At 32.7% G+C, this 17,571-nt stretch overlaps 1 protein-coding gene across 1 annotated transcript in view; it reads right to left on the bottom strand.

Annotated features, from left to right (window-relative positions):
• Nucleotides 1-17,571, bottom strand: part of LOC129219998 (centromere/kinetochore protein zw10 homolog) — a 38,887-nt gene that overhangs the window by 3,368 nt on the left and 17,948 nt on the right. The window contains exons 5-7 of the mRNA XM_054854324.1: nt 17,344-17,519; nt 7,641-7,841; nt 2,921-3,192 (exon numbers count right to left, since the gene is read on the bottom strand). Coding sequence (XP_054710299.1) covers nt 2,921-3,192; nt 7,641-7,841; nt 17,344-17,519 — 649 coding nt within the window. The remainder of the gene's footprint in view (nt 1-2,920; nt 3,193-7,640; nt 7,842-17,343; nt 17,520-17,571) is intronic.

The following is a 17,571-nucleotide window of genomic DNA, read 5'->3' as shown; positions in this document are numbered from 1 at the left end:
ACCCGGAAATATCTAGACGAAAAGCTCAATTGATGAACCAGGCCAGAGCTCAAAAGCTTAACAAATTTATCGTTAATGATCACTTTAACAGACTGAATGAAACTTATGATAATCTGGACTTGAGAAGTCATCCTGAAAGAATATACAACATGGATGAGAAAGGCTGCCATCTCACAATTCACCACCAGCAGACTGTTTTGGCAAAGAAGGGGACTAAAAGAGTGCATTTACAGTCTTCGGAACATGCCGAAAGTGTCACAACAGCTGGATGTGTAAATGCACTTGGTACTGCTATACCACCAATGATAATATTTAAAGGCAAACGGTTGAAGGCAGAATTATATGTCAATTTGCCACCGGGTTCTTTGGTAGAAAAATCTACAAAGGGTTATATGACTAATGAACAATTTACAGAATTTCAAAAGCACCTATCTAGATTTAAAAGTGCAGGAAAGTCCCTTTTAATATTTGATGGAGCGGTTTGTCACCTAGATTTGACAATCGTTAAAGTTGCCGATTCTCTCGATATATCATTATACTTTTTACCTTCGAACACCACTCATGAACTCCAACCCCTTGATAAAGCCGTCTATCGATCATTTGAACACCACTGGGATGCAAAAGTTTTATCCTTTATGGAACAAAACCCAGACAAAAAGCTCAACAAGGCACGGTTTAATGTTATTCTTTCAAATGTCTGGTCTAAATGCATGACACATAGTAACATTACAAGCGGCTTTAAAGCCACTGGTTTGTATCCATTGAATCCACAGGCTATTTCAGAAACAGCATTTGCTCCGTCTGTATTAACAGAAATTCCAGCTCCCGAAGCTGACAAATTTCCAGAAAAAAATTCGTAACCTTGCACCTCCCTCACGCCAATAACCCAAAGGCCTTCTACATCGACAGCACAAGATGAAATAATTAATAGTACCTCAAACAAACCTCCTGGAATGACGTACGGCATGGTTTACGTTTCTAGTTCGGATGATAAAGAGGACAATGTACCACTAGCTCAACTAAAAAAAAGCATTTCAGGAGCTTATGCGTACTCCAGTGAAAAATACTGAAAAAACATCAATTTTAAGAAGAAAATATATTAATTATTGAGGAATTAAAGTCACCAAAGAACTGTTTGAAGAATATAGAAAAGAGAAAAAAGCAAAAAATGACGTCAACCCTCAAAGAAAGACAATAAAAAAAAATACCAAAAAAAAAAAGTGATGTTAGTTGGTACTGTCACGCTTGTGAGGAGGATAAAATGATTGACATGAGGCCCTGTTTAAAATGCAACAGATAGTATCATGAGCAATGCGTCGGTTTGACAGTCGATGATGAAGATATTTTTGAGTGCCCTGACGGCTGTTAATTTTTTTTTTTTTTTTTTGTTATTTTGAAGATTTTCAGCATGAGTAATTCTTAAGGATATTACAAACGATCTCAATTACCAATGTTAATAGATTATTTTGATTATTTACAAGTGTTAAAATTAGAGACGTACCGAGTAGCACTTTGGCCGAGTACCGAGTACTCGGCCTTTTACTACTCGGCCGAGTACCGAGTTACCGAGTAACTCGGCCTTTCACTACTCGGCCGAGTTTCCCAGTACCAATTATGTTGAAAGAAGGACCACCGACATACACTGATGAATTTTGAACTTATTGAAATAGTAGTATAGACCTCCTTGTCCATATAATAGTTTTTAAGCTAAATTCCTGCTGAAATTTAACTACAAAATTTTGCAAAAATAATATTGTTTAAATTAAAAATGAATAAATAAAAGGTATGACTTATCAAGTTGGAATTAAAACAAATTATACAAATTTATTCATTATAGGTCTAGTTCGCTAAACATAAATAATTTTTAGAAGCAAAAAAACCAATGTGCAGGAACACTGCAGACACGTTTTTCTGTGTTACAAGGATCGTCTTTTCAGTGCATAACATGTAAACTAAAGACTAAAGGCATACGACAAAAAATTCGACTTTTGCTGGATGCCTTTAAATCAACGAGCTCACATTTTGTGCATTGAAAAAGAAATTCCTCGTAACGCCAAAACACGTGTCTGCAGTGATCCTGCACTGTGCTTCTAACGTTGTTTTATTTCCTTTTATTTTTAAAACTAAGGTATTTTTATATATCTTATAACTAATTTTAGTTTGTAGCAAAAATTCCATATTTGCACAATTTTCAACAAAAAAGTTTTATTAACTTTCGAGACATTCGAACCAATATTTATTTCATTGAAGTATTTCAAACTTCATTATTCTCAAAATTTAAATTTGAATTGTAAATGGTTGCAGAAAATTATATATGCTTGAGCTTTTTTGTAAATTTTAATGTATTCAATTTTTTGCAACTACTCGGTATTGGCCGAGTATCTGATCAAAATTTGGCCGAGTACCGAGTACTCGGCATATTGGCCGAGTACCGAGTAGTTACCGAGTACTCGGTACGTCTCTAGTTAAGATATTAGGCCTTATTACCCTACCGTAGTATAATAAGGTCTAATTGCAAGGTTTTTTTAAATAATTAATTTTAAGTTTGTTTTCAGCAAGAAAGGCAGTTTTTTGTTATTTTCGTGTAGTAATTGAATGGTACTTTAATATAATTTGCAATTTGCTGATTCGGATCCTTTCCTTTCCACTTTATTCCAAATCTCCCCTAGGTAGGCCTTATTACCAGCACCTACCTTATTTCAAGATAAGGTCCTAGGTAGGCTTTCATTGAATTTTTTTTCTAAATCATGCTAGTACCATCTCTTGCGCCAAGACAGAACGGAAGGTCACCTACCATTTGTACTGGTTATCTCCACTTTTGTTACTTACATCCCTTTGCATCTCACTGCCTCATTTAATGTAAACTGTTTGTTAAATTAATCCTAAGTACAAAATTACCATAGTCAGGATAAATACATACCTGGAAAAGATCAGGTCCTTTCTTAATAAGTATATCAAAAGTGCTGTCCATTTGTGCAGCAGCTTCTTCGGCAATGTCTTCCATAGCCAGAACACGTAATGTTATTTCTTCAAAGCATGTGTTAAGTAAAGTTCCAATTGCTTTAAAATAAACCTCAGTTGGTAAAACCTCACACCAGACTTTTTTTAGCAGTTGCAGTTGACACAAGCATTGTCTAATAACTTTTTCTGATTTATTAACAACTCCAGTTTCAAATGCTGTACTTTGAAGAGCTATGAAAATTAAATATCAACTTCAGAAAAGATCTTAGTACAAATACAAAAAAAAAAGGGCAACATTAGGAAAATTCTTTAGTTGTCAGGGCAAGTTTGAACAGTTTCATTAGTAGCCACTCATTAAAAATAGTGGTTATTTTTCTTTTTTATTTAAAGAACTAAAAGTTTGTCAAAATTAAAAATCCTAAATGCATTAATTAATTTCAGAATAAGGTAAGTAATTTATTTTTAGTAAATTAGTTTAAAAGCCCTGCATTAAGATTTTGGAGGAAAATGTTTTACCAATTACTTAATATTTTTTGTACACTTTAAAGTTAACTTATTCTTTGAGCAATTCCACGGGTAACTGATTGACTTTCACAAAGCAGAACAATTTGAAACATGCAATACAAAATATAGTTTTAAAAAGATCTTTTCCCCTGTTTTATTGTTTTTTTTTAAAGGCTGAATTCAATCATACATTTTAATTTCCAAAGAAAAATTTGGATGATTTTAGAGGAATTACTAGAGGACCCGACAGACGTTTTTCTGTAAAAACTTTGTAAAATGAAGAGTCGAAAAACTTCAGTGAACTATCTAGTGTTTAAACTGTTTAGTTGAAAAAAACAAGTAAAAAGCAAATGTTTTAAACTGCTTGGTGTCAGAACGCATATGTGTATTAAAACTTGATTTATCTAATGCGCACTAAGCAGTTTTATTAACTTTTTTCTCGCGTACTTAAAAGATCTTCATAGATTTTATGATTTGTTCATTCAGCCATACTCAAAGGATAAAAATCGTCCTCCGATATTAAATGTAAAAAACTAACTACCCATCTAAAACAAACGGCAAATCCTGCTGCAACGTCCCCATATAGAAAAGAATAAAACAATCAAAAGGATATCATTTAAAAAAAACGATAAAGTAAAATGAACATTCTTCAACTGACATGAATAAACACTATTTAAAAATACTTCGCCAAATAAACAAAAAATACAATAAATTACATTAGCAGTGGCTTTAAAATGCAAACAAATAATCCTGCAACTCTATTGTTTATGGCCAAAGTCGCCAAGCCACCACTTTACTGTAATCCAGCCGATGAGTGAAGCGAAGCGAACACCGACCGAATAGCAATCCGATCTTTTGAACGAAAACTTTTAAAAAGCAGCTCTCGCAGAACATTTGTATCACTTACTATCGCTCCTTGCATACTTGAATGATCTTCATATATTGCCTAATTTTCTTTCCACCAAAGAAATCTTCCACTGCACTGATCTTTTGTGCACAGAACTACCCTGTTGTAATTTATCTGGACGAAAATAAAATTTGTTTCGTCTTTAAATTCCACCGTCTTTTCCTTTAATGACGTATTGATTAGTTTGATAATCCTTGAAGTATTTTTGCCATTTGTGCCAAAAGTCAGATAGATTTGAGCCAAGAAACAAATGTTGCTAGGTACGGTACTTACTGATCATTTGGTTAGTGAAAGAAACTCGATTTCTTCCAGTACTTAACTTTAAAATGGTATATCACAGGAACTAAAATCATTGCTTTCAAGAAATGAAGGCTTCACTCTCTTTCTCTCTCTACGTTTTATCTATTCTTAATTGACATATTAGGAAATTTCATTACAAAAAGCAGAGCTGGCTTTCTTATTGTCCTTTGGCAACGGGTTAAATATTTATTTCAATTCTCGCTCAACAATGAGTTAAAATAAATATTAATCATTTGGGAGATGTAACCATCCAATGTTTAAATTAATTAATTAATTAATTAAGAAAAACGTTTCCAATTCAATCCATTGCACTTCGAAACCATGCTTGCCACAGCTTAATTACACACAAAAAATTTGATCAAAATTGGTCCAGCCGTTTAAAAGCCTTATGGTGCCAAACGTCCGCACAGAAGATTTTTATATATTACTAGCTGTACCCGATGCACGTTGCTATGCCAACAAAAAAATATATCATTATACTGATTTTCATGACAATCGGTTGAACGGGGCAGAAGTTGCTACTCTGCAGTGCCACCTGGTGGCGAGTGGCTTCAATGAGCATATTATGCACCTTCTCCATGGAAAAATACATATATATAGCAATTTTCATAATAATCGGTCCAGGTATCAAGTGAAGCCGTGACTATACTCAAATTTTGCACTCACGCAGTTTGCAAGATCAATCAATCGCTAAAAATATCAAATAGAAAAAGTTTTAAATCCCCCCGTTGCATGAAAAGCCATAAAACAATAAGGAAAGAATTTATTTGTTCAAACTCAAGAAAAATGGCAACAGCTAACTTCTTATCAATGTGATCTTTCACGCGAATTAATTTCTGCAGCCGATAATTTTATTCGTATTTATCCAATGGATTGTGACTTTAAATTGGAATAAAAAAGGAACTATCGATCGGGTTTTTTTCGAACTGGTCTATAAACATTCCCAGTACAAAAATAACAAACGGTGAAAGTTTCAGCCAAATCTGCCGGGTAGTTTTTGAGTTCATGGATGACATACAGACAAACATTCATTTTTATATATATATAGAAGATTAAAATTATGATAACTGACTGACAATAATGTAACTAGTAGTGTAAGAAATTGTAAGAGACTCTTTTAAAAGTAAAAATAATTTTGGATCAATTTAAATTGGGATTATGTAACAATGAATAATTTTTGGCATGATGGCAAATTAGTTCAAAAATGATGCTACAGTAAAGAATTAGAGTAATTTAAACAGCTTGGTAACTGATTGACATTTCTAAATTCCATATATATCCAATGCAAAAAAATTCAGAATTATGCAGTAAAACGTACAAACAAGTGTACACAAAATAAGAGCTTTATTTGCCATTGATCCAACATTTAGACCACATAGGAAATTGTAACAAAATGTAGTTTAAATGTTTTTATAATGATGTTTAAAATCAAGAACGATGCATAAAGTTAGGCATGCACCAATGTGCAAATTGACCAATTACCAATGAACTGGTAAAAGGTAATCAGTTGTTTAATTAAAGTAATCATGATTTTTAATGTAAAATCATAATCTCCATCACTATTTTTTAAGCACTTTTATTATACCTGGCCTGATTGTCACAGAGAAATTTGAGGTCTAGTTTTGCTTATATTTCTGCAACTTGACCACTTAGAGACTTCAGGATTTCACTGAATGATTCGCTTAATCTTAAGGTACAACTTAGCGCTGAAAAATTAAAATTCTAAAATAAAATTATTATTTCAATTAGGATGGAAAACAGCAAATTTCATGTAATTTTCCTATTAAATGTTTAAATGTAAAACCAATTGTTACAAATTTTGTTGCCTTGCAATAGTAATGTTAAAAGCCATCATAAATCCTAAAGAGGAACAAGGATTAAATTTTAGTGCCAACTGCTTAAAGTTTTAGACACGTATGTAGGTTTTTTCCTTCTTAGTACCGAGCATTTATATGAAAAAATAGGGCGAAGTTTCGTGAGGGTAAAATTATTCTATTTCTGAAATACATTTACACTAAAAAGTATAAAATAACAGATTTTTTTTAAATACCAAGCACTTTTCATAATGCACTCAAAAGGACAAAATAACTTTTCTGGGTCAGAAAGGACAATTTAAGAATTCCTATAGTTTTCGAAAATTCCAAGAAAATGACACCACAAATGAAGAAAAGTGCAGCTAAAGCCATTTCAAACCAAATTTTCCCAATAAGAAAAATATGCATGTTTCAGCACTCAAAGATATGATTGACAGCTAGATAATGATAATAAATTCTCTTCATGACTTTAGCCGCACTTTCTACGTTTATGGTGTCATTTTCTTGGAATTTTTGAAAACTACAGGAATTTTTTTATTGTCCTTTCTGACCCATAAAAGTTCTTTTGCCCTTTAGAGTGCATTATGAAAAGTGCTTGGTATTCTTTAAAAAATTCTGTTATTTTAATTTGGAATTTTCAGAATTATAGAAAAAGTTGATTTTTAAAGGTAATTGGACAGATATTCATGGACTGAACTCAAAATTGTTTCTGAACGAAACACCATAAGGATATTTTTTGAGATAAGCTTGCAGAATGAAACTTCATAATGTTTATTACAAAATACACTAACTTTTTTTCTTTCAGTTGAAAAATATTTTAAGGAAAATATTCATTACTCTATACCTAATTATCACAAAAAAAAATCTGGAAAGGAGATGAAGCATTTGTTACGGCTAATGCTCTATAAAGCAGTTTGTAACTTAAAATTCAACTTGCTACAGTATTAAAATATTTTCTTCAAGTTTTAAAATACTTAGTATTCTGTTAATATTAAAATCTTGAAGCTCATGTTGACATTTTTGTGGAATTGCCCCTAATAAATAGATAGAATTTACCTTTATGAATGAAATCGGGCATCATAAAAAGTACTTAAAATCTGATAACCTCAAAATGCATATGGAATCTATGTCAGCAACACAAATGACTTAATTACCTTCCTCTTCCTGCAACAGTTGAAAAAGTTGCTGCCTCTGTCTTCTTAACTGTGTTAAAAATGCTTCAGTACCAAGCTTTCGAATTTCCTGCACAAGATCCACAAAAGTCATTTGAATTGATGTTTCTAGCTCACATTCATAAAGACTTCCAAGAGTGCAAAGGCGATGAGACAAGTACATACAGTTATTGTGATAAATACCTAATATGAAGATAACAAAATAAACATTAGAAGATTGCATGCAGCCAAAAAATATGCAAATTTATCGAAAAATAATAGCATGCAATAATTTAACCCATTCTATTTTGCAGTTTGTATGAGGTCTCATCAAGAAGTATCTGACCTTATTTTTTAAGTAATGGGGGTTGCTACCATAGGTGTTCCCTCTCAAACATTTTTAAATACATATAGCATATATACACTCACTAGCCAATGCATTAGAAACCCAAGTTCAATATTTTATTGAACCGCCTTTTGCACAGATAACTTCTCTGATTGGTTTGGGCGTCGAGTCTACAAGCTTCTGGAGTGCATTTACATACAGAGAATACCATGCAGCTTTAGATGGAAGAGGAGAGTGCTGTTGGATGCTTCGTTCCACCATAGCCCACACATTTTCTATGGGGTTAAGGTCCGGCTATGCAGTGGCCAGGAAATGTGTTTAAAGTGAGACTGATGCTCAAGCCAAAACAAATTTCAACACTTCTGGCACAATGTATAGTTGCATAATTATTTCGCCATCAGGATAAAAATGAAACAATGCAGGGTGCACTTGATCTGCCAATATATCTAGGTATCTCATGGTTGTTTGTTTACCCTTGAGCAGCGTTTCCCAATTTCTTTTTTCAGTGGAACCTTTATTTAATGCACACTTTTTCATGAAACCCCTGTTTTTTTGTCACCAATTTTCAGTGGCGTAGCCAGGATTCTGTTTCGGAGGGGCCCAGGTTCAAATCTCAAACAAAGTATCACACTAACTATTTGTATTTGCATACTATTTGTATTTGTCATTAAATAGCTGATTAAATATATTTGATTAACGATCATGCTAATTATTGATAACTGTTAGTTATTATTTATTATTGTAAAATACCAATACATACACTCCTATTTGTATTTTTTAAAAGGGACAAATAATCTCAGAATTTACAAAGTCTTTGATTAAAAACATTTTTGATTAGGAAAAGAAATACTCATAATTTTTTTAACCGCAAGCAACAGTAGTAATAATTCACTTAAATTTACACAGAAATTTTTTTTAAACCTTAAAAATAAAAATATCTTTGATTTTTCAACAATTTTTTAGTTATTTATAAATCACGGACTTGGATGTTACTATGTATTAACCTCAGACAGAGTTAGAACATTTAGATGCCCTTGACCAGTACTGCTCCTTAAATTGGTCCTTACTCGTTAAATGTTGAAATTATCCTCTCAAATACTGTCAGGGATACAGGGTGAGTAGCTGGTATCAAGAGCAGAATATATGAAATTGAACACAAAAATCATAATTTTTGGTGTGCACTTCCAAAATTTTTTCAATATTGAAATCACTTTATGGGATCAGAAGTTTTTCCCGGAAATTTTTCGAAATAAAAATGCAATTTTAGCTTATCTTTGGAGACATTAGATGACAAGGCAGAAGAAAGTGTTTCGAGATTGGTCTTGGAAAAATTGTGAAACTGCCCTTGAGGAACATCAGGGCACCACTTCCATGCCAGCAGAACATGCATCATATCATAATATTTCCTTCAGAACTAATCTGAAATCCAGTGGCGGCGATTCAGGGGAGGGGGGGGGGGCAATCGACCCCTCACTTTTTGTGGTTAATTAAGTATTTTTATTTCCCAATTTAAGAACCAAAACGGAATTTTTAGAACATAATTATTTGTTATACTTTGTGTTAAATACTGTTTACGAAACATTATTCAGCACAAGCAATAACTTTTAGTTTATGTATTCATTGTTTAAATATCAGTTAATCAATTATTTTACTTAAAAAAGACATACTTGTTTAATAAAATTATTACCAAGTGTTTGTGACAGCTCAAAATACTTCGGGGTAGATAATGTAAGTCTAATTAAGTCTAAGCGTTTCTTCGGGGAAAGTTATAGTAAACAAAATTCATCAAAATCTTAAGAAAAACGTGAGTTAAGTTGTTAGACTTGCATCAATTTCCACTTATCTGCTTTAATATTCTCAAAACCAGCCCTAACAAAATTTTAAGGTTTTTTTTTTAAATTTTTTGTTGCGCTAAAAGTCCTATGAGTTTTAGTTGTCTTCTGCCCCCCCCCCCCACTTATAAGTCCCAATTGACGCCACTGCTGAAATCTAAAAGGTTTCTAATTCATTGTTCAGCGAGTGTATCATCTCATGAACATATTGTGCATAATGGATTACTGAGAATACCCTCAGAAAAATTGATAGGAACATCACTGTTTGTAATTGATAGTAGTTAGGACTCGACCGATGCATCGGCCTGGCTGATGCATCGGCGCCAATGGTTCAACAATTTAGCCATCGGCATCGGCATCGGCTGCCGATGCTAACTTGCAGGAAACATTGGCTCATCGGCCTTAAAAACATCGAAAAGCCGATGGAATTGGCCGATGTTTTTGAAAAAAAAAAAGGACCTTTGTTGTTTTACTTTTTAATACAAATTAAAGGGAGTTATTGTTTTCAAACAAAATTGTTTACTTAAATTTAAGTATGAATTTCTATTTTAGTCACCCCTGAAAAAGTTTTTAATACTGCATTCAGGTACTAAACAAGTTAATTATTGCGTTGTTTCTTGCGGCTGGATGTATGTATATATCTTTTATAAGTCATAACTCAAAAATGGTAAGTTTTAGAAGGTTAAATTTTCGCATGTGGGATATGCGCACATTACAGTTGTGCACTTCCCTTTTTATTTTCGATCGGGTATTCTAAAAAGCCTATTAACTGATTTTTTGTGGTTATTAATTACTTATTTCAATGCAAAACTAATATAGCGTCTCAGACTGACGATCATTTGGTGATATATTGCAGAATTGGAGATCATGGAAACAAATATGAGATGGTGAAACCGGTTTTGTTTCCTTTTGTTAGATTCCCATTGAACCGACGCACAGTGGAGTATTTGACTGAAAATCCTGGCCAAAACTCCAAAATTAAAAATTTACCCGATTTTTATGAAAATTTATTCCATGATAGTTGACTAACTGGTGCATCGATCGGCACCTGTTTTGGAAACTTTAGTCACATACAATTGCTCATAGCCTCAGTGAAAGATGAGATTTCTATAAGAATTTTCGCATTTTTGTTACGTTTCAGCTTAATTATTACGTTTCAATGTAGATTTTTTTGTTGCTTTCTAAATGAATGGAATTGAACCAAACCAATTTTACGGTATAAAGAAATGTCAGGGCTTAGTGCTAATTATAAATCAAAGTAAATATTTTTGTTTTCTTTTAGTGAAAAAAATAAAGAAAACTTGGTACGTGAGATTTTTAAAGGCTTTTCGCCTTAATTTATAACTAGAGAAAGCTTTTTAAATGGGTGTCGGGCTTGGTCGGGCTGTTTTGAAAGTTGCATCGTATTTGGCAAAGTCTCTAGTGCTAATTTCAGCAAAAAAATCTTCCGCCTACAACTGCCCTTTTTTTAAATGATTTTTTTAAAAAAAAGTGCATAATCTGATCTTTTTGTGACAAGTCATGATTTTAAACTGAATTTACCTACAAAGATTTAATAAATTTGCAAAAAAGTTATCATAAGTACTACTGAATGAAAAGATCGACATATTTGAGCGCACAAACAACAATAAAATTTCAGACACGAGTTTCATGGTTATGAGAAACCGCTTCATCAATGTGTAAAGATGTAAGTTATGGAAGGAGAATCATCCAATTAATTTCGAAAACGCTTACCTTTATGCATCGCTAATGAGATTCACTGCACCCCTAAAACATGTGTTTGCGTTCAGTTATGTTTATTTTCTCATGTACGTTAATGAGTTAATAAATTAAATTATTTTGTGATCTCGCTAAGAAAATTTGCTCTTCCTTAAAATTGAGATAGATTTTAGATAAAATAAATAATTATTTATATTTTTTCAGCTCATTGCTGCAAATAATGTGCCGAGGGAGGGGGTCTTTCCCCCTTATACGTAGCAAAAGGGGGGAAATCCCCCCCCCCGCTCCACACTTGCTAGCGTTAGGAGACAATTGTAATTGTCTCCTAACGTTCCTACGCTAGCGAGCTATCCATATTTAAGACATTTTACCTACTCATTGTGAAATTAAAGTTATATAAAATTTTAGTTCCAAATTTGTTCGTACAATTTTTAGCGGGACACATCACACGATGTAAAACTAAGGATGGACCCAAGGTACGAGTACAATATATACAATTCAAAAACAAAGAGCTTTTGAATATCCATTTTCGAGTGTTTTTACAGTTATGATATCCTAGTTCATTTATTTATTTATTTATTTTTTCCAATCGAAAAAAGGTTCTTTGTAACCCCGAAATCCTTGTCTTTAATTCTTTTTGTGCATGATTAACTCAGGGTTTTAGTAATTGAAACCAAACGAAAAGAATAAAATTGATTATTTTTTTGGTTTCAAATTAGTGTTTTGTACAGAATACTAGGATTTTTTAACCGCTTTTTGCTCTTTCCCCCCCTCGAACAGTGCACTTAATTACATATCTTCAAAGGAAAACAGCAATTCGCATCGAACATGTTTACTTATCACTTGTCTAGGCATTATTGGCAAAGAGCCAACCGTGGCACTCATTTTGGATCGAGTGAAAATTATTGAAAATTTTTATTTCAACTCATTGAAAAAAAATTCATTATAAATCAGTGAAAGAACATAACTTCACCGTTTTCGCTGTAAATGAAGGTAAGGTGTTTATATTATTTCCTTAAAAAGTTTCAGAGCCATAACATTATTAGAACATTGGATGCAAGAATTTTAGTTTACATGGATTGAATAATTGAAAAAAGTCGAAAAAGTGACCTCCCTTTGTAAATTCTTAGAAATTCGGTTAATTACGTTAGAACTTCAAACAAACCATAATCTTGAAGAAAATTATTTTTCCTATCTAGTGATGCATTAGGTGTTTTTCTACGTTTACTAGGATCGTTTTTACGGTCGGAAACATGCAAAAGTCTAAACCATGGATAAAATATTAAATATTTCATTTTCCAGGGTTCATACTCTATTTAGATGAAAAAATTCCATGACTTTTCCAAGACTTTTTCATGACTTCAATGAAAATTTTCATGACCTCGTTACTTGAAGAGAATAACACTATTTAATCTCAAACTTGGTAATATTTGGAAATGAGCATTAGCAAAACGTCTATATGAATGCCACAGCCTCATTGAAGCACTTACTCGTAATGGAAAAAATATAAGTGCACACTTAAAAAATTAAACTATTCTTATTTGTCTTCATCATATAAATTTAAGTAAAGTAAAAATGCAGTAAAGCGAATATGATGATGCTTAAATGTCTGATTTTTTTTTTAAACAGGCAGAATGATATTGAATGGGCCAAAGGTTGAATGAGTCATCACTAAGTTTCAATAAATTTGCTTTAAAAGTTACCTTTTAGTGTCAACAGTGCCTTTAATCATCCACGTAACTTGACAGTATTTTGGTTCTTTGAAGTAAAGCCACATAGTTTAGTTCTTTATGTTTCTAAACCAGATCTTTTTTGAAAAAACCATTCAGTAATGAATCAATATTCTGATTCAAAAGTATATTTGTTTAGTTTACAAATTTGCATATTTTCAAATGCATATAAATTAATAGGTTCAAAATTCCAGAACACGTTTAATTCCCGACATTGAAAGTAGCAGTGGGTCGCCATGGATTAGTTTTGCGTACCGTATGTTGGCCACTACTGTTTTAGAGCATTAGAATTTCTCTTGTTCTGATTTTCTAAAACATTTAAAAAAATAAGATAAACTCTGATAAATTTAATAATAAAGTCCTAACGAGTGATGGAATCGAATTTGCATTCAATTAAATTGCTTTTTTTTGAGTGGGCGTGGCAAAACTAAGAACGTGAAATTTGCTACTACAGAATGTGAAACATAAGAAGTGTTGAAAATAACAGAAAATTCAAAATAAGTGATGTCCAGGCAGTAAAATCACATCGCAAAAAATGGCAAGTGGCTGTGACAGAAGTGGATGCAATGAGATTTCAAAATTCAGATTTGATTTTTGGATTTGTCAATTTTCCACTTTTAATAGCTTTCATGTGCTATACTGTTAAATCACTCAAGATTTCTAATGCTCCTTTAGCTACTGTTTCTTTCTCTTTGTCCGGGAAATTTTTCCATGACTTGAAATAATTTCCATGACTTTCAATGAAAATTTCAATTTTCCATGACTTTTCCAGGTCTGAAATTTCGTTATTTTTTCCATGACTTTCCAGGATTTCCATGACCCGTACGAACCCTGATTTTCTAATTCAAATTTTAAAAATCGAGTTTCAAATTGTAACATTAGACATTTCAGACAACTTGTATACCAAGTTTCAAGTCTATAAGTGGGATAGCTTCGCCGTACAGCGCACAAACGCACACAAGGATGTCGCCTTCAGAAGGGTGAAAATTTCAAGCTAGTTTTGGCCAGGATTTTCAGTCAAATACTCCGCTGTGCGACGGTAATTTTTCATTTTTCGATGTTTGTAATATGAACCACAGTAATGCAGTAATTTCTGTATTGCTTCGGCGGAGCTACAAGTTTGGGGCCCGTCGAAATACATTTTATGGCCCTATTTCTCTATCACAGAAGTTATAAAACATATATCATAAGCATTTTTGTAACTCCTACGGTGCCCCTACGGTTATGGGGCCTCTCGCGCAATTGCAACATTTGCCTATATTTTAAATCTGCCACTGCACGTCAAAACAAACTCGGGTGCAAGTTTTCAAACGGTTTTTTTGCTCAATGTCTATGATTATTTTGAACTCTATTTTTTAAGATTATTTTTTGTATTTCCGAGAACACTTGCGTGCCCCTCCTCCCACTCCCTCGATTTCTGAAATTAAACTCTAGTTGTAGTTCTGAGTAATTTGGAACTAACACTATTCATAAAATTAGATATTTTTTTTCAAGCTTTATCTATTGTTTAGGAAGAATTTAGAGCACTAATGTAAGAAATTGATTAAAGACGTTTTGAATGGTGACATAATTCGGAAAACAAAGGGACTTATGAATTTTTTCTTCGGAAATGTTGGAGTAGATTTAGAAACTCTTCCGAGGCGTTGGTGGTAGCGGTTCTGTACTAAAAAAAATTAAGCCGAAGTTGGGGCCGAAGTTTAACGTTGTGAGTTACTCCAAAATCAGAGAGTGACCCCTCTAACCCACCCTCGTCATTTCAAGCATTTCTTAAATATTTAGCGATTATTTATTTTGGTCAAGAAAAGTCATTTTGTTTATTTCTTATACTTGTTTCACCTATATTTTGTAATGCGCCATATTTTTTGCATCATTAGTAGCGATCGATTTTTTTTCTGTTGTAAGTAACTATTTTTGTGTATTTTTATAAAATCAATGAATAAGTTATTTTCGTTTTCATCATATGTTTAATAATATGTTATAGAAAAGTTTCAAGGATTTTCTATTATGCAATTTTTTAAATTTCAGAAAATTATTGTTAAATTGAAGACTTTAATTTGAACTTGTTTGTAGTGCTTCATAAAAGATTAAACAATCAAATTGTTCAATATTACGTGTACAAACATCAGATCAAGTATAGTATATGTATTCAGTTATTAACTTGGTGTAAATATTGAGTTTGTTTATTGTAGCTACGTTTTAAGAACCTCGCTCTTTTCATGGCTATTTCTTTTTTCCGCAAAATTTATGTCAGTTATACATTTTATGAAAAATGCAAACTTTTCTATTCATAAGTATAAAAATATTCCTATTATGATTTAGTATTGTAATTTATCTGTTATCTTTTTTTTTTAATTTCATGACTAAAAAATGTCTACGTGCAATCTTTCCAATTTAATTGCGTAATTTGTTGACGGTTTCATAGTTTTATTCTTAATTTTTTTTGAATGATTTAACAACATAATTTAATGTTTTTTAACTATGTTTAGTGAACTTAAATCCATACATCATTACAATATTACTGAAATCTTAGTTATATGTTCAATTTAAAAAAAAAAATCAATTGTTTATTAAACAGTCTTTTTGTTTTTCTTTCTTTCTTTCTTTTTTTTTTGGCTGTTGTTCTTTATCTTTCATTGTACAGCAGTCAAAAAAGGAGATGCATAACTACACCCTATATAGATTGTACTTAGTACGATCCAAAAGTTCGGGACAAGCTGTATAAAACCTTACCCAGAATAGTTCACATTTCAGAAGCACATCCACCTTCAAAAGTTTACCTTGAGGGACTATGTACTTCTTCCAGTGTTCATATAACTTTTGGAAACACTTCTGAAAGCCATTTTTCGCTACCTTCTATGATGCAGCTTTATCTTCTCCTGACGGAGGAAAGCATCGTCCATGCAAATGTTTTTTTGCTGGGAACAGGTAAAAGTCACGCGGAGCTAAGTTCGACGAAACGTTATGTTATTTGTTTGTCATATCAGAGTATTGACCAATCGAACCGTGCATCCTCAACATGAAAGTCGCCTTTTTCCAAACGATGAAGTTAAAGCAGCAGCGCAAGAGGCCTTACAGGAGGTTGCGATAAATGTCTTCTAGGAATCCTTCTAAAAGCTATACGAACGTTGGCAGAAGTGCATAGTCGTTCAAGGTGACTATTTTGTAGATAGATGTACTTCGGCAATGTGAACAATTCACGGTAAATTTTTATTCAACTTGTCCTCGAACTTTTAGATCATACTACTACGTACGTATGAGTTTTCAACTTACTATTTCATAACTTTTTGAGTGACGTTAGTTTACGCCCAAGAAGACATCACAAGAGAATTTGCGATAATTAATTAAGAAGGCCTTCAAAATGGATATTTCGGTCATCTATATGTTCTTAGGTACATATGCATGTACATATGCGCCGAAAAAACTTGTGAAGTTTAAATTGGATGATCGTGAAATAAAAATTTAGATCAAAATCAGATTTTGGGGGAGGGAGGGATTTTAATTCCTTATTCGTAGAAAGGAAGCAAAGTGAAATGAATCAATGACCCTTTAAATCCCTGACAATCTTATCAATTTATTTCTGTTAGATTCTTTTTTTTTTGGCCATCGGCCAACAGCATCGGCCATCGGCAATCGGCCATTTGGAGGAAAACAATCGGCAATCGGCCATCGGCCGTCTTTGAACAATCGGCCAACAATCGGCATCGGCCCATCGGCCAAAAAATGCCATCGGTCGAGCCCTAATAGTAGTATGAGCACGGTGGGGTTTCTCTATTTCTAAAATAAGCTACTACTACAGTGACTAAATCACAGAAAATTATGTTACCCAAAAATGAACATGATTATGACATCTGCCATTTTTACTTTTTTCAAGTTTTGGACCTCTTGCATTGGGAGTGCATATATTATTGCGTCACTAAGTGAAAAGATAAATCTTTAATAACAACTTGTTGAGTTTCAGTTTTAAAAAAAGTATGATGCAAAATATTTCTCCGCAAAAGGTCATTTTCTCCGCTCTTACATTTTTATTACGTTGGTAGGTTTGTTATCTATGCAAAAAATGCATACAGCTAAAAATTTACCTGTTTGTTGTGGAATATTTTCAATTTCTTCTTTATGATATGTGGGTACAACACAGCAGTAAAGTTCACATATACTTCGAGCACAGTAGTACAGTCTGGATGAATGTACTGGACCAAAATTTTTTGCTTCATCTTTTATTTCTTTCAGAAGATGTACTAGATCCTGCACACATGAACTGAAATGCAAATGTCAATAAAAACAAGTACAAAAACAGTCAGAAAATTACA

The sequence above is a fragment of the Uloborus diversus genome, chromosome 4 (genome assembly GCF_026930045.1).
Source record: "Uloborus diversus isolate 005 chromosome 4, Udiv.v.3.1, whole genome shotgun sequence".
Taxonomy (NCBI): Eukaryota; Metazoa; Arthropoda; class Arachnida; order Araneae; family Uloboridae; genus Uloborus; species Uloborus diversus.
The sequence above is the reverse complement of the archived record's forward strand: the minus strand, read 5'-3'. Positions and strand labels throughout refer to the sequence as shown.